A 26,752-nucleotide genomic window follows, 5' to 3' on the forward strand; every position below is an offset into this window, starting at 1 on the left:
TCGTATTACAAGTGTGTCTGCAACATGAGAACGCATGGGGTTTCGTTCTTGCACACGTGTGGCGAGCACTGGACGGCACTGGTTGCTAGTGTGCGGGCGTGCCGGCAGGACTTCTACGACAGCCGCGAGTCGGCGGCGGAGGCGGTGCGCCGCGGCAGGGCCTGGGGTAGCCTCTACTTCAGCGAGAACTTCACCAGCGAGGTGGCGGACCGCGTGATGTCGGCCCACTCCATCACCTCACACCGCGACGTGCCCGACTCCAGCAACGTGCAAGTGCGGCTCGACATGTCGAGTGAGTGGCCCCGCTTCCCCCTCTTTCCCCCCGGCTTGCACGGTCACACGGCAGTCGGTGTGAGGTGTGCTCACTCCAACACCGACTGAATGAATTTGTCGTGGATGCTATATACTTGATCAAGTCTACATCTGTCTTAAAAAGAAATAAAATATTTCCCTGTGCATCTTTTCTTGCCGCAGTCGGTAAAATATCACACGTACCTGTGCCATCAACATTCTCCGCCTTGCATTTCTCGCTAAAGTCCGTTCATATTCTCAACGCTCAACAACCAATCAGAGGCTTGTGCGGAAAAGATGTCGTTCTCAGCTACTTCGCACGACCTTTTTTTGGGTGAATGAGAAATGGCCTCGAACGAACTACGTACAGCTAGCGTGTAGCCGCTCGCCAAATTTGAACATGTTCACCTGAAGTAGTTCAGAGTCCCGTGTAACCGCGCCCACAGTCGAGCCTTTTCATAGTGCTAATTGGTGACAACAAGGCAACATCCATTGGCGGGTTGCACATTATCGGGTAACCACTTGTCCTTGTTTACAACAGGCTCAGGGTCGTCAAGAGCACTGCAGTCCATACGTCAGCTTGAAGCAAATACGTGCTTCAAGTCTACTTTACTACCTAATTAATACGTGAAATAATTGTGGCTAATATAATGAACTTCTCCAAAGATCCCTACCAAAATTCACGATGACACTCATTAAAAATAATCTAGGGTATCTTCTCAAAAAGTCGAGGTACAAAGGGTAATTAATGTACTTCCTTTTAACATAAACTCACAAAAATAATACTGCAAATTACAAATGTCTTTCAAAACAGTTTATATATACAGCTAAAATAATTTTTACTCGTTTTTGGTGTATTAGTTTTAACCCAGTTAGCAAAACGAAAAAACAGCATTAATCTCTCAAATATCCTGTGTTTGATATGACGAAGAATAGTTCCTTAATACTGGTTTCTATCTCTGTTGAAACGTTGGTAAATTTACTGTGAATTCGAATAATATGGGTTAACGTCGTCGAGTGTTCGTATCGTCCCCCCTCCCTCCTCAAATCAAATTTTGCAAGACTAACGCGCTTTGATTCCCAGGGCGGTCAAACATTGATTCTTCGCAAAAGAAGAAAAGTGGCGGACGTTACCGAGGGACGTTTGGATTTTATAGGGGTGCTTCCGGTTTACCTTGGCCGCCCTCTCGTCGTCCGACAGAACTCTGAGCTGAGATCCACCCGCCCCACACGTTCATCGTGACACTGCTCTATCGTCCGTAACGCCTGCGAGTCCCCTGGATGTAGGCCGCCCGCTCGGATCGCCTTGTGTGCGGGTAGCCGCGTCTCCGGGAACCTGTCCTCACGCGGGTAGAGACCGGAAATTATCTTAAATACATATTATAACATTAAGTATATGTATGTTTATTTGCATATTCTTAAATGACAGAAACCATTCTGAAAATTCTTCTTACAAACAAATCTTAACCTTATTTATCTGATAAAATATTTAAGATTTAAGAGTTAAATTTTTTCATGCTATAGAATATATGTAGAGTAACAATTTATTGTGTCTCTATAGCATGATTAACGCTGTGCTATCTCTGAATTTCGATGTTAGTTAAGGATTGTCAAAATTTTGTTGCGTATTTTTTTAAGTTATCATTTATAGTCATAAAACGTTATAATGACAACACAAAATATCAAAGGATAGTTTTACAATTATAAAGTTTTATTTTTCAATACCTATGTGCGGTGAATATTCTGCGATGTTCACTAAATTAATATATACGGATGAATCACGCGGATTTATCATATTTTCGAGATTTCTTAGACTTCCACAGATGGCAACACCGTGGGTTATCATTTCCGTTAATTCTACGTCCGTTACATTCACGAAATAACTCGTACCAAATGCCGTACACCTAGAGCTCAGATGTTTACACATCAGAAGTAAAGTTGTTTCATTTCGAGGTGGACTAGACTTCACACAAGTTCACCTTTGTGCTGCTGTCGCAATCAGCCCGCAGTTTGCCTGAAGGACCGCGAGCCAGTGAAAAACTCTCGGTCGAAGAAACACCGAAGAACAGGCAGTTGTGTTAAGATGTCACTTAAGAGGGTATTTCCCATTCCATGTCATTATTTTATACTGATTAATTTCTAACACAGTTAAACTTGTAGACATTTTAAATGGCCGAACTTCAACAAAATAAAAAATATTGTGCACACTTTTCATATCATTGGCTGGCAAATTGAATTTTTACCCTTTTGTGTGCAGTATGGTTAATAAGGACCAAATGTTATAAATAATAGAACATTTTTTTTTATTTAAAGACAGTGCTGGTGATTACTGCGTGATATGATATAAATTATTCCAAAAAAATATTTTTTTTTTTAACTCATAGACATTCTGAATATTTTTAAAGGCTGGATAAAATAAAATATTTGCTAAAAGAAATTAACCCGTATTACACAGTAGCCAGTAAATTTGACTTTAAAACTGAAAACTTTTAAAAATTACTTTGCCAGCTAATTATGCACAAATTATGCTGAAAAAAAAATTATGTGTTAAACGCCAGCAGATAATTAACAGATAAATTATGTTTGTCCGAGTATCTCTAGATCATCGTAATTTATCCTTGATGGCATTTAAACCTTGGCGAATGGTTGAATTTGACCGTATTATTCGTAACCACTTCTTAAATTGTTATTTTTTATTTTAATATATTCTTTTTTAAATTCAAAAACAGACAAACACTCTTGTTAACCGACTTCAAAAAAGGAGGAGGTTCTCAATTCGTCTGTTAGTTTATTTATGTTTGTTACCTCAGAACTTTCGACTGTCTGAACCGATTTTGATGATTCTTTTGACGTGACGTCTAATAAATCTATGAACGCCGGCTGCACGCACGAAAAAGTGTCCCGTTACGCACATTGTCCCGTTTCGCTGTGTCCCGTTACGCTCATTTTATATTGCTCTTTGCTAACCTGAACCTCCTAGAATTGCGACCGAGTCCGTGGCGTAATTCTGTTTTCATGCATTTCAATGTAACATTTTTATTGCTCTTTGCTAACCCGTTCCTCCTAAAATTGCTGCAGAGTCCGTGGCGCAAATATATTACTTTTGACTGCATCTTGGTTTTGGGTAAGCCATTTTCCTTCACATCATCCTTGAAACACTCGCATTCGTTTCCTACTTTTCCAATCATCATCCTATCCTTAACAGAATAACACATATTGGAAGAAGTTAAATAGCAAATATGTATAAAAGTTATAGTTAAAATAATCTCTTCGTTAAATTAATAAAGATATCTGAATTAATGAGTGCAAATAAAAGTAAATTTATCAATTAAATTGTAGATTTCATTTCACTCCTTCTTTGTATCCATACAAAATAGTGATAATTCAATAAAAATGATTCAATTTTATTCATAAAAGTATGCAATCATTTCATCAATGTTTTGTTATGACGTCACGTTAAACAATCGTCTGTAAACCGACTTTACAGACAACCAATATTTTTTATTTGAAATCTGGTGCTTCCCGTGTCGTCCCATTTCAATTTGGTCCAGTTCTGACAATGGCATCCATTAGAAAACTATATAAGTCTTAAATTTTCATTAAGTATGTGCGTGACAAATGGACGGATAACTCAATATCACGCCAACCTATTTCAATGATTCTTTTTTTATTGGAAAGGATGTACTTCAAGGGTAGTTTAATGAGAGTTTGGTTAGGTTATGATTATGGGATCCATGACAAAGTAACGGAACTCTTCCATTCATAGGAGCAAATTAACGATACTCGGCTGAATCTTTTATAGGCTATCCGGATATTTTCGTCACCTATCCTAACGTGGATCGTGCTGAGACGGTTTGCACGTTGCTCTTCTGTCTCTTTGGATAGACGATTGTTGATCAAGCCGGGACGGTGACTACGTTTTTCGATATTTTCCCTGTTCAAAACTTTTTCATGTAAAGACGCATTTTCGAAAGTCTATTTTTGCACTTTTCGTAAGTCTCTTTTGAAATGGTCCTTGAGGTAGATTTCCTCTGTTGAGATAGGCATTTCTCCCTGACTTTGTTTGTTTCATTTAAACGGCGCTGTCTCATATGAACAGCGCGTTTAGTAGGTCTCCCCATATTCAGACAAATTAGTTAGTGTACTTCAGTTTCACTAAAAATCAAAAAATAAACACAAATTTTAACAAAAAAAAACCAACTTCAAAAAAACTATAGTAGTATATTATAGGGGTTCCGAGATCAGGGTTCAGGGTGTGGAGCCGAGAGCCGACTCCGCCATATTGGATTGTGACGTCACGGCGGCCATCTTGGATTGTGACGTCACGGCGGCCATCTTGGATTCTGACGTCACGGCGGCCATCTTGGATGAGCGTAACGGGACACAGCGTAACGGGACACCGTGTAACGGGACATAACGTAACGGGACAAGTAGATCACGGCGGCCATCTTGGATCCGCCATCTTGGATCCGCCATCTTGGATGACGTCATTGTGTTCTCGAAAATTCCGGCGATGTGTTTTCCGCCATTTTGGATGACGTCACCATTGCAATTTGGACGCCACCTTTAACTTTTTTATTTATTATCCGATTTTAATGAAATTTTTTTTAAAATTTATAAAAAAAATTAAATAATAAAATTTTAATAAAAAATATTTAAAAATTATACTTTTACGACACGGAGTTTGGAGTCCTCGGTTCGAACCCGACGAGTGCAAAAAAAAATTAAAAATGGCGACCGATCCTTCCCCCTAGGTGACTGCAGGCAGACTGACTCCCACCACTTTTTTTTCAAAGCATATATATCGTCACCTAGTATGACGTCATGTCCGCCATCTTGTCTTCGATGCTGGAGACCACCATCTTGTTTTCGGCCGCTAGAGTACGCTGACGCCATGTTAGTTTAACTCTTACCCGCTAGAGTGCAGTAATCATTTATTATTGCTGTGACACCCGCCATCTTGTCATTTGGCCGCCATCTTGAAAATCCGTAATTATTTAGCTAGAAATTCGGGAAAAGTTCCAAAATTCATTAAATAAATCACTCATTAATTTACATATTGATTCGACCAGTTTCAGTCCTTGGTTCAATACCCGATCGATGCAATAATGTTTAATTTTATGAAAAAATAATAATTTCAATAAACCATGTTCAACATTCTTAAAGAGACTTTAAATCCTCTACTACCATCATCCTATAAGCCATCAAGACCAACATATCGGAAATTCGTTATTTTAATGCTAGAGATTCGGGAAAAAGTTCAAAATTCATTAAATAAATTTGTAATCTATATACTGATTGAATAGATCAACTAAGCTCCTTGGTTCGATCCCTGGATGATACAAAACAACTTTAATTTTAAAAAAGTACCACTAATGTGCATGGTTTGAGAAAATAAAAACACCGCAAGTTCTATTAAAAAAAACTTTTATTACATACATACTACACTACTACAAGTACAAAAAAAATACACAGACAAATTACTAAAGCCTTGTGGATTTCTCGACGTCTGCATCTGCCACCCACGAATTGAAGCGAGGTGGAAAGCCCCACCACTTGACGTAGGACAGTCCATTTCTTCGTTTTATAATCTTCTCCACCAAGTACGTATCGGGATACAACGTAGGCTGAATCTCTTCGGCATAGAAGCCGCCATGGATAGGTTTGTGGTCCAAATCTTCGAGGTAGTAGGTCCTAGGCTCTGATTCACGAACATGTGTCACACGGAAAAGTTCGGGACTCCAGTTCGCAGTGAAACCTTTCTCGAAGATACCTTTCTGCTTGGAGATTCGCACAATGTCACCGACGTTAGCTTTACGCTTTCGTGGATCTTTCTTCTTCGTGTTGGAAAACACTGTTTGAAGCAGGCGATTGTCCGTTACGTCCTTTGGCTTCATTTTCGTGGTAGAATGCACCGTGGAATTATACTCGCTTATTAGTTTCGGCAAGATGTCAAGCCACTTGTAATTTCCGTTAGCCGTGAACTGCCGCCACATCTTGGAACGCAAAGTTCTGTTAAACCTTTCGACAGCGGAGGCTTTGACGTTACTAAATGTAGAGTAGTGTTTGATGCCATACTTCTTCATCAAAGCCTTGAAGGTCGCATTGTAGAATTCTTTCCCGAGGTCCGTTTGCAGGTGCGACGGTACACGTCCATCATGCAAAATATTGTTCATGGCCTTGGCTACGTCAGTTGCAGTTTTTGATTTGACAGGTCTAGCCCAAGCGAACTTGCTATAAACATCGATGGCTGTCAACATGTACTTGAAACCTTTATTCAATCGGGAATACGGTACCATCTCAACAAGGTCCGCCTGGAATAAATCATCAATTCCACGAACTATGACTTTGCGACGAAGGTATTTCCGTCTAGCAGGAGCATGAAGTTCGCGAGCGATTCCGGTTCGACTCATTGTATGTAGCCGGCTTCCTTCAGTTCTTCAAGTATGGAGACTATTTCGTTGATGTGCGAATAGTTTCCTACACTAAGCGAAGCATGTAGAATTCTAAGGCGATCAACTAATTCATTAGGGTCGTCCCAATATACATAGTCAAATGTCTGACCACTTTCTAGCCTTTTTAAACCTTCTCCGTGTATTGTTAGTTCACTGAAGAGGTTAGCGAGAATGTCGATTTTTTCATGATCTACATCTTTATATACACCACTATCTGGATCGTTATCGCGAAAATGTGCATTGGTTAGCTCTAGCAGTTTTTTGTACTCTTGTAAGTCGTTGTGAGAATATCCTTTAGGTTCCCTGCGAAACAGCAATTCGTACAGACCCGGAGTCCCGCGCGTTTTGAACTCTGCTACGCGCACGATGTTTCCTGGTAGAAAGTCTATTTCTTTAGCACCGAGGAACCACTTATTATGTTTTCTGTACACTCCGTAGGTCGTGTCATTATTCCGGCTCGTAAACGATGTCAGGTATGGTCGGACCATTGCATTAACTTGATGTCCCTTTTTCGGTATTTTTTTCTTGTGCATGGACTCTGTACTTGTTAAGTCCTCTTCTTCTCGATCTGGTTCATACTTTCTCTTCTTTACAGTCAGCATTTCATCTTCAACTTCTGTCTTCACAATGAAGGCTGGTTCTTCCTTGTTTTTAAGTTCGTCGAGGCGACTAGTGATTGGTTTAAATATCTCCTCATTTTCCATCTCACGTGCAAGTCTGGTTCGTCTAGCAAGTAAATATTTTTCACGAACAGACTGTATAGCTCGATGAAGGTCACTGGCCAGGTCCGACATTGTACTGGCTGAAAACTTATTGCAAGACCTCCTTATATACTTTTTTATTCGTTCGCAGAAACTTCTTTCTTGTGTTTGGCCAAATCTGAATTTGTTGACGATTGAGATAGTGATGCTTTCAGACTACTTTGAAAAGTCCTCAGATCGTCACGTCTTTGTGCATTCGATACTTCGATCATGTCGCGAATGCGAGAATCCGAAGCTTCCACGCGCTGGTCTATGGCTACAAGGTACTCAAGAAATTCCTTTTTCACCCCGTCTACTTTTTGAGCCAGTAGCGAAATGTATTTGCGGATAACGTCGTCATGAGACTTGAGAGCAGTACGTAAGTCTCGACTGCTACGACCGAATTTCGAAATGCTATGACTCATGTTTGGTGATAAACTGATCGAAACCTCGTCTGTACCTGCCCTTATATAGAGGCCAGGCTTTGACTATAACTAGGAATCCGTGTTCTTCTTTCCAACACAAGCAGCACATGTCTTTGAATTCCTGGAATGTCATGTCGGTGTTTACGTGATCATCATAAGCGTGGCGTAAATTAAGTTCGTCCATGCGAAACAAAACTATGACATTTGCGTTGTCTCGTAGGAGATGTTTTGGAATACGACTGTACGTCTGACACAGGTAAACGCAGTCTACCTTGGCGTGTCTGCCCATGGAAAAGTACTCTTGTATTATGCCTTGTTTCTCGCACATTACATCGTCGAAAACAAACACGGAATTGGCTTTTGCTTCGCTTGGAGGTGCAACATCGGTATTATCGCTAAACGGAAAATACTCCAGACCATCCACAGATCGTAGAACAGTTGCTAGGCGCTGGTACTTTGGCTGTTGCAACGACTTGGAATACAAGTAAACGTTCTCGAACCGAAGACCATTTGGTTCCTCCAGTAAACTCAGTAAAACACACGTCTTGCCACAGTTGGACGGACCCGCCATTATGCATCGTACAGCAGAAGGCAACAGTAAGCCATGTCGTGATTCACGCGCACTAAATACATCGTCTTGCGTAATGCGCACGGGCAAACACACGTCTTGCTTGACGACCTGCATTGTACTAAAGTAATTGTATAAAATCAAACACATTTATACTTTCTGGTCAGTTGTGCGTAATGACTCGAAGAGGTAAGAACAAAAAACACATCGGTGCGGGACTCGTAAACTCGCTGATAAACAACCTACCATTCGAGCTACACATTCCCGGCTACAGATTCTGCGGCCCCGGCACTAAACTAGCGAAAAGGTTAGCTCGCGGTGACGTGGGCATTAATTCTCTCGACGAAAAGTGCAAGCAGCACGATATCGCATATTCATTAAGCAAGGATCTGGAATCTAGGCACCAGGCCGACGAGACATTGGCACAGGAAGCCGAAGATATAAGTAAATCGTCGAACGCGGGACTAGGAGAGAAAATCGCAGCGTGGGGCGTATCTAAGATCATGAAGGCAAAGACGAAATTAGGACTGGGCGCTCGTCGAGCCGGCTCCATCAAGTCAAAGACTAACTCGCGCAAGACCAAACGCAAGATCGGTGCAGGTGTGCAAAAAGCCAAGCAAAAATTACAGACTCTCGACAAGAAGATTATAGGAGGATTTCTTCCTTTGCTTTTGCCTGCATTGGGTGTTCTCGGCGGCCTCATCGGTGCAACGAGCGGTATAGTGCGGGCAGTTAACACTTCGAAGAATGAGCGCAAGCAGTTAAAAGAAGCACAGCGACACAATGCCAGCATGGAAGCCATTGCCATCGGTAAAAAAAACGGCGCAGGACTGTACTTACGACCTCACAAGACAGGCCGAGGCATGAAAAAGAAACGAAAGAAAAAATCCTAAGTTCTTTGCCGAAACGTCCGCTCACCAACGTAGATTTAATAAAGTACGCACGCAAACTTAAAATAGCAAATTTCCGCGGCGTGTTTATGCGAGACACTTTGCCCAGCAAGCCAAAGACACGTGAGTGCGCCATAATTAATTTAGACACGTCGGCGGGTCGAGGCACGCACTGGGTAGCCTATGTAAAGACTGGAAACATGGCCGAGTACTACGACAGTTTCGGTAATTTACGCCCTCCGCCAGAACTTAGGTTGTACCTGGGCCGGTCCACTACGTTGTTTTACAATTACGAAACGGAACAGAGGCCAAATCAAACAAACTGCGGACACTTGTGTCTTCGCTTTTTAACAAACAAAAATTAGCTGACCAATAAAAATTGCTACTTAAAGGTTGTGCAGTGACGATAATTTATTAGTCATGTCGATAACACTTACCTTGACAGGTCACGCATCTGAGCTGCGGGCGGTTCATTTCCCGCCTCTGGATTTAGACGGAGAATGGTGTATCGGACTCGTAGATTTTCAAACGTTTAATGCCATACCGAACATCGACGAGGAAAACTGCAAGATATGCTTCCTGAAAAGCGATGGGACCGCTCATGAAATACGGTTACCTGTTGGCTCTTACGAAATAGATGACATTGCAAATTACATCAGGGATATGTTACCACAGGATGTAGACTTTCAACTGCGTGGAAATCCAAACACTCAAAAAAGCATTCTAACATGCAGTGTAAATGTCGACTTTACGAAACCTGGGACCATAGGTACGATGCTCGGATTCGAATCAAAGGTGTATGGTACAGGAAGAACGTACGAATCTACGCGCGCAGTAAACATTTTGCCTGTGAATGTCATAAGAATAAACTGTAATTTGGCAAGTGGAACGTATCTCAACGGAAGACTAAGCAACATGATTCACGAGTTTTCGCCGATGGTCCCGCCAGGATATAAACTGGTAGAAGTACCGCAAAGTATCATTTACGTTCCAGTCGTCGTGAAGTGCGCACACGAAGTCGTCGTCCGAATCGTTGACCAGCGAGGACGATTGGTGAATTTTCAAGACGAAGAAATTACATTACGTCTGCACTTGAAGCGATGGGCATAAAGTTCGTAACACCGAACAGTTATAAAAGAAATCGTATTGTCGTGAATAAGAACAGTTCTCTACCAGACATCGGTGCGTTAACACCTGACAACATAAACTATCTCCTCAGTATTGGACAAGTGCCGAATAAATATGGAAGACGAAATCCTCAACGTGGAAGATCCGGTCATTTTTGATGACAGCATTACGAAAATGGAATTGCACGAGTACCAGCCTTTCCTGCTCGGACCGTACGCACTACCATCGGAAGTACGCATTGCTGTACAGCACCAAGATATTTGTACTTTACCTTCGCAGTCATTTCTACGTATAAGAGGCACGCTTACAAAAGCGGATGGTACGCATCCGACAACGACATCAATATCCTGCAATGGTATTCTTCACCTAATCGAGCGCATTACTTATGTACTCAATGGTGTCGAGGTAGACCAGACGAGAGATGTAGGCATAACATCTGCTATGAAAAATTACCTTTCGCTCACGCCAAATGAACTGTCTGCTGCAAAGATGGCCGGTTGGGCTCTCGAGGATGAATATAAGCTTCCGGTTTATGCCGAAGGAAAGTTCGAAGTTTGTGTTCCTCTGTCCATGCTTCTCGGATTCGCTGAGGACTACAAGCATATAATCATTAATTCGAAACAAGAGCTCGTACTGCTTCTAGCCAACACGCACATTAATGCAATTGTCGCCGCTGCTGAAAACCCTCAAGATGTTTCGCTAACACTTCAGTCTATCGAGTGGATGCTGCCCCACATCCAAGTGAGCACCGTTGAGCGAGTCAAGATGTTGAAGAACATAGAAAATGGCAAGAACTTCGATGTGCCATTCCGATCCTGGAGCCTGGAAACTTATCCTGGCTTGCCTCATAGTCAGCGTATCAATTGGATAGTAAAGTCCAGCTTCGCTACGGAAAAACCAAGATACATCATCGTCGGACTTCAGACCGGAAGACAGCTTAATGCAGGAGTAAGTCGCTCCATATTCGATAACTGTCAAATACGTAATGTAAAAATATTTTTAAACAGCGAAAGTTATCCGTACGTTGACATGAACATGGATTTTGAAAGTGGAAGATTTCTTCTAGCATATCAAATGTATGCCAAGTTTCAGCAAGCTTACTACGGTCGGATACAGTCACCGATACTGAGTCCCGACAGTTTCAAGAACAAGGCACCGTTAATGGTGTTTGACGTTTCCAAACAGGATGATCGTATAAATTCAAACATCATCGACTGTAGGATCGAGATAACGACTAGCGGAAATATTCCGCCAAACACCTATGCTTTTTGTCTGATACTTCACGATCGGCTTGCTTCGTACAATTGTCGAGACAAACTTGTGAAAATTCTGACATAAATACCGTTTCGTTTTCTATGATAATTTAGTTACGACCGAGCATTGCTAGCGACAAGATGTACTGCAACCTGCAAGGTTTCCAGAGCCAAAACGGATTCGTGCTCAAGGAAATTAGCGTCACCTCTGGAGACAAGACTCGAACCCGCAGCTTCCGACCTCCGTATCCGTGGAAACTACTAGACGAAAAAAGTAAACGGTCGAATGAATGGTTATGTAAATATTATCATGGACTAGAGTGGGACGAAGGAAAAATTCCGTACCACCAAGTGAAAAACACTATTGAAGATTTACTACTGCAAAACGAAATAATCTACGTCGCTGGACCTGAACAGAAGAAATGGCTACGAGAACTGTGTGACGTCGGAGCAGCTGAAATTGTGGATATACAGACCGACTACGGCTGTCCTTCCCTGCGCAAGCTTAGTGCAATATACGCCGTGCAACTACGTGACAAGTTTGAACGTGTCTGTGCCTGTACAAACTCGCAGTTAATGCAGAAATGGCACACACAGTGTTAGTAGGAGCCTGCATATATAAATGGCGTACATACGTACGTGCCTTCAGTTGTCGTTCGGCCTGCAAGAAGATGTTTACGTTTCATCCTGCTAACGTGTACGTGAGCGCAAGACCTAGCTTCAGCAGTGTCGAGTACAGCTACTGGGATTCCGGGTATCTACGTACATATACAGAAACCTGTGATGGAGGCGCTCAGCATTGGCGGTTTGCGCACTTTCCTGTGTCCTACGAACCGACCCAGCAGCTGGTAGATTGTTGCGAACCTGGAAACTGTGCCGTCTATCACATGAGACCACACACAATCCTTCCTGCCAGCATCGCTGAGGTTGTCGCCTCGTCTGCATGTGCAACACCAAACATGGACGTGTTGCAACCTGTTGCGACCTGTGATGCTTCTACGCAGACGTCCAAACGGTGTGCGTCTCGTCGTCGCAGTTCAGGCAGTGAATCTGTCCCAACTAGCACTGAGCCAAAGCCCAGGCGTAGACGTGGTCACAGACGTCATCGACCATGTCTTGTCGGAGTTGTCAACGTCACAGAAGATGACCAGCTGGAAACCTGTGTTCCTGATCCTGTGGCCTGCGAACCAGTTGGAACCGGAGTCAACGAACCAGTTGGAACCGGAGTCGACGTGTCAGTTCGTGCGGCATTAAAGACTTTGCTTGTGAAAATGCTTGATTCCTTAACCTAATATGTATTTGTGTACTCTTTATAAATAAATGTGTAAAACTTGAACTCGTATGCTTTTTATTTCTACAATTTTTAGGTACCTAATAAAAAAATAATTTTAAATACAGACATTATTTTGACTCATGAGGTATACCAGTAGACCGCGGGTATATAAGCGAGGTTCGGACGACTGGACCCGCAGTTCACCTCTGGTCGCGGTGCAGTACGGACGTGCTCTCTCCATTAAGTTTCGTGAGATTTAGTTATGTCGAGCGGAATAGAATGTTTACCGACAGCAGCTGGGACCTCGATGGCAGCAACGATGATGGAGTCGGAGATCCCGATACCATTAGCAGAGGAGACCATGGCAGCGGAGGGCTCAATGGCTGAGGTGACGACAGCTGTGAAGATCCCGATACCTGCTGCAGAGGAGACAACGATACGTGCTGTTCCATCATCAGCTGAAGTTTCACCATCTGCATTCCAGACTTCAACTAATGAAGAGCGTACATTGCGTCAGTGCAAATACTGTGACGCACCATTTACTAGAACTTCAAATGCGCGCAGACATGAAAGAAGCAGCTGTCAGAATAATGCTCAAAGAATACTGTTTCAGTGCAAAAAGTGCAATAAACTAATTTCACGTCTCGATAGCTTGCATCTTCATTATAAAAAATGCTCCGAGACGTATAATGAACATGGTTATTGATTTGACTCATGTGTTGTACCGGCTAATGAGACTATATAAGTGAGACCCCAGGTGATATGGACTTCAGTCCGTCTCTGGCTGCGGTGATGAACGGCTCGGATAGTTAGACTTGATTAATAGACCAGTATCTAGCTATTCTTGAGAACTCGATGGCATCATTACCAGTATCAACACCAACCTGGATCGAAGGTCTACCATCATCAGTGCAGAGCACGATGACATCGACGTCTACAGCTACACCTGCTCTCTGAGCACAGCAGGAGATTTCGACGCGTGCAACATCTTCTGCAGAGGAGACCTCAACGGCTTCAGAAGTTAACATGTCAGCAGTGTTACAATGGTTGTCAACAGTTCCAGTGGCATTGATGAAGGAAGGTGCATCCAACGGTGTTCCATCATCCGGCTGCACGTACTGCGAGAAGATCAAAAACTTGAAATTACGTGATTATGTAATACACAATTGTAGTGATAACTCTGAACGCATTAAATATCAGTGCAACAGATGTTTAAGCAAGTTTGTACAATATGGAAGATTAAAACGACACCTCAGGAATTGTAATAGACTGGCTGTACATTCATCAGAATCAAGCTGTATATTTTGTAACAAAACATTAGCAACTATTCGAAGTGCAAAACAACATGAAATATATCACTGTCCTTTTAATGAAGTCGATAATTCTGCTTTGTGTGCAAATTGCGGTGTACCAATATGTCGACCTGATAAACTGAATAGACATTTAAAGTCATGTAAAGGACTTAGTCTGTATAGTAAGAAGACTGTTTCAATCGAGAAATCCACAAGGCTTTAGTAATTTGTCTGTGTATTTTTTTTGTACTTGTAGTAGTGTAGTATGTATGTAATAAAAGTTTTTTTTAATAGAACTTGCGGTGTTTTTATTTTCTCAAACCATGCACATTAGTGGTACTTTTTTAAAATTAAAGTTGTTTTGTATCATCCAGGGATCGAACCAAGGAGCTTAGTTGATCTATTCAATCAGTATATAGATTACAAATTTATTTAATGAATTTTGAACTTTTTCCCGAATCTCTAGCATTAAAATAACGAATTTCCGATATGTTGGTCTTGATGGCTTATAGGATGATGGTAGTAGAGGATTTAAAGTCTCTTTAAGAATGTTGAACATGGTTTATTGAAATTATTATTTTTTCATAAAATTAAACATTATTGCATCGATCGGGTATTGAACCAAGGACTGAAACTGGTCGAATCAATATGTAAATTAATGAGTGATTTATTTAATGAATTTTGGAACTTTTCCCGAATTTCTAGCTAAATAATTACGGATTTTCAAGATGGCGGCCAAATGACAAGATGGCGGGTGTCACAGCAATAATAAATGATTACTGCACTCTAGCGGGTAAGAGTTAAACTAACATGGCGTCAGCGTACTCTAGCGGCCGAAAACAAGATGGTGGTCTCCAGCATCGAAGACAAGATGGCGGACATGACGTCATACTAGGTGACGATATATATGCTTTGAAAAAAAAGTGGTGGGAGTCAGTCTGCCTGCAGTCACCTAGGGGGAAGGATCGGTCGCCATTTTTAATTTTTTTTGCACTCGTCGGGTTCGAACCGAGGACTCCAAACTCCGTGTCGTAAAAGTATAATTTTTAAATATTTTTTATTAAAATTTTATTATTTAATTTTTTTTATAAATTTTAAAAAAAATTTCATTAAAATCGGATAATAAATAAAAAAGTTAAAGGTGGCGTCCAAATTGCAATGGTGACGTCATCCAAAATGGCGGAAAACACATCGCCGGAATTTTCGAGAACACAATGACGTCATCCAAGATGGCGGATCCAAGATGGCGGATCCAAGATGGCCGCCGTGATCTACTTGTCCCGTTACGTTATGTCCCGTTACACGGTGTCCCGTTACACTGTGTCCCGTTACGCTCATCCAAGATGGCCGCCATGACGTCAGAATCCAAGATGGCCGCCGTGACGTCACAATCCAAGATGGCCGCCGTGACGTCACAATCCAAGATGGCCGCCGTGACGTCACAATCCAATATGGCGGAGTCGGCTCTCGGCTCCACACCCTGAACCCTGATCTCGGAACCCCTATTATATACTACTAACTATTCCAACACAAATTAATATGCACTAAAAAGTAAAAAAATAGTTGCGTATTCTTCTACAACTTAATAATCAACTTACTTTTTCTACTCATCAATATTTAGGTACGATCTATGGGTTTACCACGCAAGAAGGTAGCTATAATGTAGTTACAATTATTGTTATTTTTGGAGCAGGTGTCAGCCAAGGAAACACTACAATATAGGCCTACCTAGCAATGTTAATACGAGAATACTTTAAGAAATATTGTTGACGTGACAACGTCTAAAAAATCGATGAACGCCGGCTGCACGCACGAAAAAGTGTCCCGTTACGCACATTGTCCCGTTACGCTCATTTTATATTACTCTTTGCTAACCTGAACCTCCTAGAATTGCGACCGAGTCCGTGGCGTAATTCTGTTTTCATGCATTTCAATGTAACATTTTTATTGCTCTTTGCTAACCCGTTCCTCCTAGCATTTTGCAGAGTCCGTGGCGCAAATATATTATTTTTGACTGCATCATGGTTTTGGGTAAGCCATTTTCCTTCACATCATCCTTGAAACACTCGCATTCGTTTCCTACTTTTCCAATCATTATCCTATCCTTAACAGAATAACACAGATTGGAAGAAGTTAAATAGCAAACATGTATAAAAGTTATAGTTAAAATAATCTCTTCGTTAAAGTAATAAACATATTTGAATAATGAGTGCAAAAAAAAGTAAATTTATGAATTAAATTTTAGTTTTCATTTCACTTCTTCTTTGTATCTACACAAAATAGTGATAATTCAATAAAAATGATTCCATTTTATTCATAAAAGTATGCAATAATTTCATCAATGTTTTGTTATGACGTTGTCACGTTAAACTATCGTCCTTAAACCGACTTTACAGACAACCAATTTTTTTTACAAACTAACTTTTATACGAACGACACCATACTGTGAGTACTTTGACATAATACCAATACCTAATTAAACCCATTTACAAATTAACTTTTATAGAATATACTGTGACAATATCTGCGAACTTGAAACGACATAAATAATACCTAATTAAACCAAACAAACGAACTTTAATACGACACTATGCTGAGACATAATGTAGCAAATGGTGATACGAAAATATAGCCAATATTAAATACAAGGACTTACCGTAAGAAGAACGGTGTAGGTATGTGTTGAGTTAGATTTGAAGTGTGACACCGATTCAAAAAATAACAACAATTTTAACTACATTATACCTACCTTCTTGCATGGTAAACACATAGATCGTACCTACATATTGATGAGTAGAAAAAGTAGCCGAAGTTGATTATTAAGTTGTAGAGGAATACGCAATTATTTTTTTTACTTTTTACTGCATATTAATTTGTTTTGGAATAGTTTATTTAAGTCAGTTTTTTTGTTAAAATTTGTGTTTTTTTTATGCTCAAATAAGACATTAGTGAATTTTTGCATGATGAACTAAGTATAATGTTGTTCCTTTCTAGGTCTTACAAATTTACGAGAAACCTGAGGGGATGTGAAATATGTTCTAAAATAAGCACAGGTGGCTATTATGAACCCACTGTTTAATTCTAAGATTCCACTGTAGTCATTGACACTGGTAAATGAAGATTTATTTTCAGCGCATAATAACATGTGTTCCAAAAGTTCTCTACAAATTTTCCAGCCGTTTGTGTGTGAAGTTTCACTTCTACTGCATGTGGCGGGAATGCGTGTATTTTTAATGAAAAAGTTATCACCAAATATTTTATTTTTATTTATATAACATCTCAAAATAACATACTACGTCCAAAATGTGTGAAGTTATTTTTATTTCACTTTAATTTAAGCTTAAAATAAGGAAATACATATCTGCCTCGGTAGCGCAGAAGGCAGCGCGTAAGTCTCATAATCTTAAGGTCGTGAGTTCGATCCTCACCCGGGGCATAATTTTGCTCTAATCTTCATAAATAAAGTTTCAAGTTGTAAATTAACGCGTAAAATATTTTTCATTTTATCTGCCATCTGTCCAATTTAAATGTAATTTTTATTCTTTAGATATATATTCATCAATTTACTAAATATAGACAAACATTAAATATTTTGTAGGTTTACTTTATTGTGTATATAAATCAACTTATAAACTTACTGTAAAAAAATTTTTATTTACATTTGTATTTTTTTTTCTTTTACATCCTTTCTATAAGCACACGAGGTATTACATGAAAAATAACACTATCAAAAGCTAGCGTATGTGTGAGTGCAATTAGTCTACTATGTGCCTTATATTAACTTCTTATTACTTATATTAACCATCCTAATTACTTGATGTATGAAAATATAATAATTCGAAATGTTTTAAAATGAATAACTAATTTAGATATCTAAAATTTTAAATAAATTTAAAGTTATAAATTTTTAAGTTTTGTAGTATGTGAAACATTTTGCGTCTATAATTTCGTTATTTTCTTATAATTTCCCAAAAATAATAATTTAGCTGCCATAATTTGTTTGTAAACATTTTTATGGAAGAAAAAGTTTTAGAAAATAAAAGTTTTTTTTTAACTTACATGAATTGAGATCATGCTACTGTGTCAAATACAGTTTTGAATTAAAAGTTAGTATTTTGCTTTTGACTTAATCTCTTTACTTTAATATACCATTAATAAACAAAAAATTAGTATTCCCAAAACCCTAAATTAATCAGTTTTTATGGTTTTGAAAAACCAGCTATTGATTGATTAAAAAATTATACACAATTAATTAATAATTAAACGACAAGGGCTAAAAAATAAATTTTAGTAGAAATCTGTATAGGTACCACACTATTTCATGATTTTTAATTATGGAAGGACTGAAATATTGATTTGCCTTTAAGTTTCTAAAAAACACCTAATTGATTCATAAAACATCTCAAAACCCATAAATAATGGTCATGTTATTAATGTGTTAGCAATGATGAGTAAAGCGACGAAATCATAGAACAAAATAACCAAGAATACTACCGACATAAGTATCGTTTTTGCTTCAGATAAGGTCATTGGCTGGATGATCTGGGAGGAGCTGCACGCAACTTACATGAGGTTCGCCGACAGCATACTTTCTTCGTGCGATAAAAACGTCAGGATTGCTCGAGTTCCCCTGTCGGTGAGTACAGTTAATTAAAACTTAATATCTCAGTCACCATTTATATTTATATCTGCATAACGTTAAGCAAGAATAGTTCTGAATCATTGTTTGAATATTTTTTTAGGAATAATGTAGAGGTGTGTTCTGGTGGTGTGCAATTTCAATGCAGTGACTATTTAGAGTTCCTCTTGCATAATTATTATTTATATACAGGATATATATTTATAAATGGGGTTTGCATGTGGGTGTGTCAAATAGGAGAATAGTAAAAGTGTTTGGGATCAAATATAGGTATATAAATACTTAGTTCTATAGCTGACTGATCAGTGATGTTAGAACAAAAGTAGGTTTTGATAAATTATAATTTCAGAATATTTATATTACTGTTTTGACATGCACAACACACAAAGCATATCAATAATATAAGGAACCAAACACATGCTTTAAACTATACTTTGTAGTTATAGTTACAGGAAGTAATGTTGGGTCCAGCTTCTAACAAAAGTTCAAGTCTTATTGAATATTATTGTTTATGAAAATTATAAAGAAACTAAATTTGTGTTCGTAATATTCTCATATATATACTGTACCTCGGCTACAGTTCGGTAGATTTAGATAATCATATAATCTATAGGACCACTAGTTTTAACACAAGTTATGGGGAGAAACAAAGTTATTTGCGACTATTTGAATACGTGTCAATTTCTGTGACCACACAAGATATTTGGTCAAGCTAATATTCGGAAATGGTTAAGATATTCAGCTCACCTCAGTCCTAGCTTTAGGCACATCAATCTCGCTCGTAGTAATAATTATATTCATCACAAATATTATCGCAATCATTTAATTTTATCTTGAGGCCTTAATTCAGTATGAAATACCATTATTGTCATGATTAATAAGCTTGCAACTCTCAAAATTATACTGGTAATGAAATTTACTTCACATTTCTATCAGGCCATTTTTTTAGACTCTCTTCTTCCAAACTTTCTTAATAATCAGATTTTCTAATTAAATTTTACTATGGCCTGGGGTCATGGTTCCTATCAATCTTAAAAATGATAAACACTTATAACGAACTATAAACTAAACAAAATTGTAACATTAAAACAGTTAAAATGAACAATGAGAAAATAAAATGAAATTGCATAGACAAACTATATGAATTAAAGTTAAAATAGTAGTCTTTGCAGTCTGTTTGCATTACTGCTGCTATTCAATTGTCCCATAGCTTTATAACTATATAATGTTTTTTTAATTATTTCAGTATTTGACAAATGTTTAAATAATTATATACATATAAAAATTATTTGCTTATTATTTTTGTCTATTCTGAGTGTTCATTACCCGCTCAATAATTTTAATTATTTCTTTTTTGGACATTTATAACATACGCACTATAGTTATAATTTGGTCACCAATATCACTTAAAGTTTCAAGTAAACTATAAAAAATATTTTAAGTCTTATAATATATTTATAGCATTTTTACCGTATTAACATGGCGTTTATGAACCAATATAAATTGCTTTATCTAGTAAACTCAAGTAAATAATTACTTAAATATTTTTCTTTCATTGTTTAATCGTCTTCGAACGAAATTGGATGTATTTCCAAATAGTAAAGATGTGTCCTATGCCAAAACAGCATTAACCAAGGAAAGCCTTGGTTGCAAGGCTCCATTCAGTGAGAAACTAGCAATGAAAAGATATCTTCGTTGTTTCGACACTAACACAACTTGGTATTGTAATATATATATATGTATTTTATCTGCAGTAAATAGTTTGCATTTACAAAAATTTCACACTTATTTGCAGGCAATTTCCAATTTTTACACGTTCAAGTTAGTATTATGACATTCAAACTAAAACACAAAGGTTACAGTAATAAACATTTCATTTTAAAATATTGTTCTTTTTTTTCAGTTTAAGGAGCCTGTTTACGGAAGTATGACTCCCAGCTTTCTTACTTTCGCAGCGCCTGGAGTTTTGAACATGTGAGTCACTGCATTTGCTGTTTGAGCGTTTTATTATTGTATTCTTTGATTCGAGGCATTTCACTTATGAGATCGCTTCACTTGTGAGTTATAGCCGCGTTGAAGGCGAAATTTTCTTTGAATTTTCAGCAAACATTGTATTCGCCATCTTCAGGGTGGCAGTCTACCACTTAGAATGATAATCAGGATCAGTCATAGCAAATACTCCTTTAAAACATGCCACAACATTGAATTTGACCTATTTAACACAATATCCAACATCCCTCAATTCAATAAAAAGCGTTCAAGAAGCAATAAAATATAAACCAGAAGGATAATTAAAAGTAAATTTTGTTTAACTTTTTACTCCTAATAAGTACATAAAAAAACCGCACATCTCAAGGATTTGTTGCTTAGAAGAAAAAAGTAATTTGACCATTCATTGAACCCTAACTACTTATTTTGTGCGTTACCTATTTTTAAATGTTGTCTTTGTTTCCGCATATACTCTAAGTTCTGCCAATCATAGATAAAAATGAACAGTGTCTGGGAACCTCTCTTGATAAACCTCCAAAACAAAGTTATGCATTTAACAAAAGATAAATCGCCGCTAACTAGCGCGATATCCCAACCAACCAAAAGAAAAGTCTTTAACTGGCCAGCAGTACAAAAGTCCATCTCTGGTTCAACCATAAGAATAGAAGCAACTTGTTTGGTCCTCAGATGCAGCCAATCATTAGACACAGGACTTTTAGGCAAGAGTATTTAGTAGCAAGAGAACTTCCAACACCCTCAGTATGAGACTGCTACCCTGAAGATGACGATTGCAATGTCGACGGAAAAGTCGGTGAAAACTTCGCCTTCCGCGCGGCTAAAACCCACGAGCCAAGCAGCCTTAAGCAATGGACAGTGAAGCCTACTATCATCATCTCACTAATGTATACACCGGTGATATTTCAAACCGCAGGATGATGTACTTCTTCGGCGTGGCGCTGACCGTCTGGGGCATAGCAGCCGAGAGAGAAGAGGGACTCCTCAACAGAAACATAGTTGCAGGTAATTGCAAACCTCTTGTGCTGGTGACCAGTATCAGACTGTGAACACCACCAATGTGCGTGCTGAGCGTGTCTTTCAGTACATCTAACCTCGGTAACGAGCAGATTCATGTGTTCTCATGTTGCAAATACACTTATAATATGGTCCTCAACACGAAATTTCACGTAGAATTCTTTAAAATAATGCCGGGCGTGATAAATATAAGCAAATTGTGTTTTCAACTGAATTTCTGGACGCAAATCACACGTAGTTTCCGCACCCACCACTAGAAATCGCTGCCGGGGCAGATACACCAACTATCGAATCAATCCATTTGTATAACGAAAATTTAAACTGTATAATGAAACGGTTCCGATAAAAGTGAAAAAGTGAAAAAGTGGAACCCGGCTTTGGACCTGATTTTCGACAAGGAATTCATTAAATAGTTAATGCTATGAAGTTTCCTATTGGCTTCGTGAACTTCGGTTTCTCGCCATCTGCCACAGCACCGTGATTGTTACAAATTTCAGTTCCATGCGACTTCCGTTCCATTCACGAAATTACTCTCGCCAAATGCCGTATACAGAGGGCTTAGGTGTTAGACATAAAAAATCTTTAAACTGGCTCTGGCCCCGGAGAATTCGGTCCTCCTTCCCCTAACCTCTTGGTGGCCGCGCATTCAAGTGCGGATTGTAATGTTAAGTACACGGATCACTCTGCTGAAGGCACCTCGTTAGTCTTTTACAGACCTGGTCTACTGTCCTCTTCCTTCAAAGTGAGCAGATGGAAACGTTGAGGGTTGGTCGCTTCTTGCGCAGGCGTGACGAGCTTCGAGATCATGTTCAGCTACTTCCTGACGCAGTTCGTGCTGATGTGCTGCCAGGCCGCGCTGCTGATTGGCTTTGGCATCTTCGTGTACGACTTCCACTGCGCCGGCAGCCTGCTGCTGGTGGTTTGCCTCATCCTGCTGCAGGGGATCAGCGGCATGTGCTACGGTGAGCGATCCCCCGACCCGGCGGGCGAGGCTGCCCGTTCGCTTCCAGAAACACAAGGCGCCTTCTGGCGTTCGCTGCACCGCGCACTTACTGGCTTCGGATTATTACCCCGGGGATTCAAGCGTGGTGTCGTCCCACCAACTCCGACAGTTTAAATTTCCTTCAATAGCTTTCCCGTGTTAATTGCGCACATTAATAAGCATAATAAAATCAAATGATTGAATATTCGATTTTCTTATCCATTGTTTAGAATAAATTATGTTTGATTGAAACATTTATTACAATTTTTGTAATAAATACTCAGTATTTTATCGAAGAACATTTTTTTGTATGCAAAAATAACCATACCCATGTGTTGCACAAATTTGCAATATTCTTGTAGTATTACAAACAATTTAGTGGCACCGGTTTTCCAAAAGAATCTTTCATAAAAGTACAGAATTTTCTTTCTCTTTCTGTGTATACAAATACTTCAAAGAGAGAGTGCTAGTTAGATTGTTTGTAAGAGTAGACTCTAAAACTTCTAGACTGATAAATCTAAATAATTCCAGATTGACGGTGGCTATGTTTTATTTTTTATGTTCCCGTATGATAAGCAATATTTGTGACCAAACCCGTAGAAAAAAAAACTTTTTATTTTGACTCATTCTTTCTGTAACTATTCTTGCAATAATATTGACAGAGTACTAGTGAAATAAATTGTAATTTCAATGCCCGATACAAAATTATTTTTTATCTGACATAAATTTTTGATACGAGTTTTTCTTCTTATTCTGAAAGAAAACCTACTCTGTTCAAAATATTTATCCATCAGTGCAAGTCGGGTAACAGAGCTAGTCTATAATATATTCAACCACATGTGCGAATCACTCTATACTAATTCTAATATTTAAAAGAAGAAATATATTTTATGTGACATTTGATCTGTGCTGTTTTCGTAGAATTGGGGAAAAAACTTGTTTTAACCATTTATTTTCTTTAGAAATGGTTTCTGAAGGTGTTGTGAAAACAATGTATCGTATTTAATGCTGCTTGAATTGTTACAGGATTTGTCATCTCGGCGTCATGTCAGACAGAGCGGACCGCCATACACATTGCAGTCGGTAGCCTGGTGCCTATGATGATACTCTGCTGTGAGTTTCTTTTATTTGTGAATGGACAGCACGATTATTAATATAAGTGCAAAACAAGGTCAGTTTGAGTACAGGTAAATAGGCTTTCTACCGCCTCAAACAGCAAACGATGGATTCAGCTTGTCCAGCAAAACCAACAAACAGGATTAACTGACTTTTTTGTGACTTCTCCAGGTAAGTATAGTTTTTCACTCTCCAAAACATATCATATTTCTATAGGAGACAATTAATGTGTATTTTTGCATTTCTACCTTTTACAGCCATTGTCTCAACTTAGCGGAGATGTTGACACAGCGACAAAAAGCCTAGAAGTTAGAACAAAGTCGGAATTGCAATACTCAGTCGCCTCCATCCGTCAGCCGACCGTCGATCACGTGACCTGCAGCCCGAAATATTCCATTCGTCTGTCCGTCAAATCTTTGTAACTTCATAATTTTGACGGACGGTCGGATTAAACTATAACCTAAAATATTTGCAAGGGTTTTGGGTGTCAAATTTTGTTATATTACAAGTATTTTGAATTTGTTTTAATTATTTAGATGATAATGTAATTTTTTTAATTATGTTTGCACAAGTTTTAAAGTTTGTGTTTTGAAACAAAAATCTTCCGAATCATAAAAGTGAAAGTAATTACGCATGGTAAGTCAAAAAATGTTGAAAAAAAAGTACCAGAGTGAAAAATATTAGTTTGCTTAGAGATAAGTGCATAGCTTTCATTATTGCCAAACCAATCTAATTATGCAAAATAAATTTTCTCCAAAATTTAAGTTTTCTCAATAGTGGGCAGCACGTGTAAGGGAAAATATTATGACGGAAGACATGGCCATGGACGAAAGAAAGGAGTGTTGTGTCGCTAGGCGGCTGACGAACGAACGTATGACGGACAGACGAGCAACGGACGGACGCGATGGGCTATTGTGATTCCGCCTGTATGGTTATCACTCTCCAAGGCACTATCACATACGAAATTCAGCATCGCGTGCGATAAAATTTTTCGATGCTCAAAAATTCTTGGCAAAACCTAAATAGTGCAGTTATTGGCTAAGCGATATTGTATGTAAGTTCCCTTACATGTCAGCCAAAATATTATAAATATGCGCAAACTGAGTTTTCAAATAAATTTATTGACGCGAATCACGCATAGGGAAAGGTTGCCTATCTTGGACAACTTTTTTTGTTTTATTTAACCATATTTTAATTAAGTAAGCAATTTGAACAAAACAGTACGCAAAATATTCATCAATTATTCCTTTTTCACTAGATATGTCGAATTGCTCAAATATATGACCCCTTATATATATTAAATTGAGAAAAATAGAAGTATGGAAACGGTCCAAATTTGGAAACCTGGTGCCTAAGTTGGACCGATGATTGCCTTAATTGGACCTCAAATTTACATATATAAATAGCATTAACAATAGTACAATAATGGCACAGTAAAGTTGACAAAATTTTTCTAAACTCTATTTGCAGTTTGCACAGTAATACCTTTGGCACATCGTGTGTGTACCCAAGACTTACAGCCCATGCACTCTATCATGTCTTCTTCCTTTCCCTCCTCACACAAAACATAGAACCAGTTTGCACAATCTTCTGCGTTATTCTCATCGTTTCCTTGAAATGTAAACCTGTCATCAACTTTTTCAACTTATGCCTACCTTTCGCGTGCTCCAATTCTCGTTTGTAGGGGCTGCTTGTGATTACGACTGCACCTTGAGCCTTTCCCCCTCTTTTTCCCTTTCCATGAATAGACAGTAGACCAACGTTTAATACTTTTGGTAGCGGTGATATTTCTTTTAGAGTCTTCTTAAATGTCTCGCAATTTCTGGTGTCATCGCTGCTAGAGCTGTCTTCTGAACAAGATTCATATGTGACATTTTCCTTGGCTGTTAAGGAATCTGATGGCAAAAAAATCATGATCAGAAGATACGTGCCTATTTAATGGCCAAATACCAGCTCCACGGAAGGCGCTCTCTGCCATCCCAACCGAAGCTGCCCGTCCATATGCTTCGTTTAATAGGCCCGCTATATGCAGTTGTGTAATGGTTTTTCCTACATTGTGACGCAGCCATTTATCTTGCGCCTGGTTGAAGTACGTTTGAAGAGGCGCGAAAAACGCAACATCAAGTGGTTGCGGTCTATGGGTTGTGTGCCCAGGTAACTGCAACATCACAATACCATTATCACGAGCGTACTCAACTGCTTCTAAGTTCTTGCTGTGTGTAGCGTGTCCATCAAGTAGTAGGAGTACAGATAAGTTCTCACTACAGTTCACATGCTTTTTGAAATGCTTAAGCCATGATACAAATAAATCTGATTTATGTATCGTGTATCGGAAACGGTGACTATGCTGCCTGCTGGTGCACCAATCTCAAGCTCTTGTTGCATCCTCTTCCGTTTGAATATTATCATGGGTGTGATAAAGAAACTTTTTTTTGTTGTTTTTTTTTCACCGTTGTGAACCTGGATTCATTAACGTTCAACACAGAATTTGCTGTAATTGTGTACTTGTCAATAGTTTCTTCAAGCAGGTCAAAAAAAATTTTGACATTGTCCCTATTAAAGCCCTTAGCTCGGGCCATTGACGTACCTTCGGGCTGACGGAGGGAAAGATTGTGATTTATTTTCATAAATGAATAAAACCACTTATTTCCGGCCATTTTTTTTATCTTGGTTAAAGTT

At 38.9% G+C, this 26,752-nt stretch overlaps 1 protein-coding gene and 1 non-coding gene across 2 annotated transcripts in view; both read left to right on the forward strand.

Annotated features, from left to right (window-relative positions):
* Positions 1-26,752, forward strand: part of LOC134527626 (ABC transporter G family member 20-like) — a 140,416-nt gene that overhangs the window by 104,250 nt on the left and 9,414 nt on the right. Inside the window, exons 10-15 of the mRNA XM_063360472.1 lie at positions 109-292; positions 18,836-18,951; positions 20,858-20,928; positions 21,875-21,963; positions 22,761-22,937; positions 23,984-24,070. Of these exons, the coding sequence (XP_063216542.1) occupies positions 109-292; positions 18,836-18,951; positions 20,858-20,928; positions 21,875-21,963; positions 22,761-22,937; positions 23,984-24,070 (724 nt within the window). The remainder of the gene's footprint in view (positions 1-108; positions 293-18,835; positions 18,952-20,857; positions 20,929-21,874; positions 21,964-22,760; positions 22,938-23,983; positions 24,071-26,752) is intronic.
* Trnam-cau (transfer RNA methionine (anticodon CAU)) lies at positions 17,679-17,751 on the forward strand. The gene has a single exon. It is a non-coding gene; the product is annotated as a tRNA-Met (tRNA).

This window comes from Bacillus rossius, chromosome 1 (genome assembly GCF_032445375.1).
Source record: "Bacillus rossius redtenbacheri isolate Brsri chromosome 1, Brsri_v3, whole genome shotgun sequence".
NCBI lineage: Eukaryota > Metazoa > Arthropoda > Insecta > Phasmatodea > Bacillidae > Bacillus > Bacillus rossius.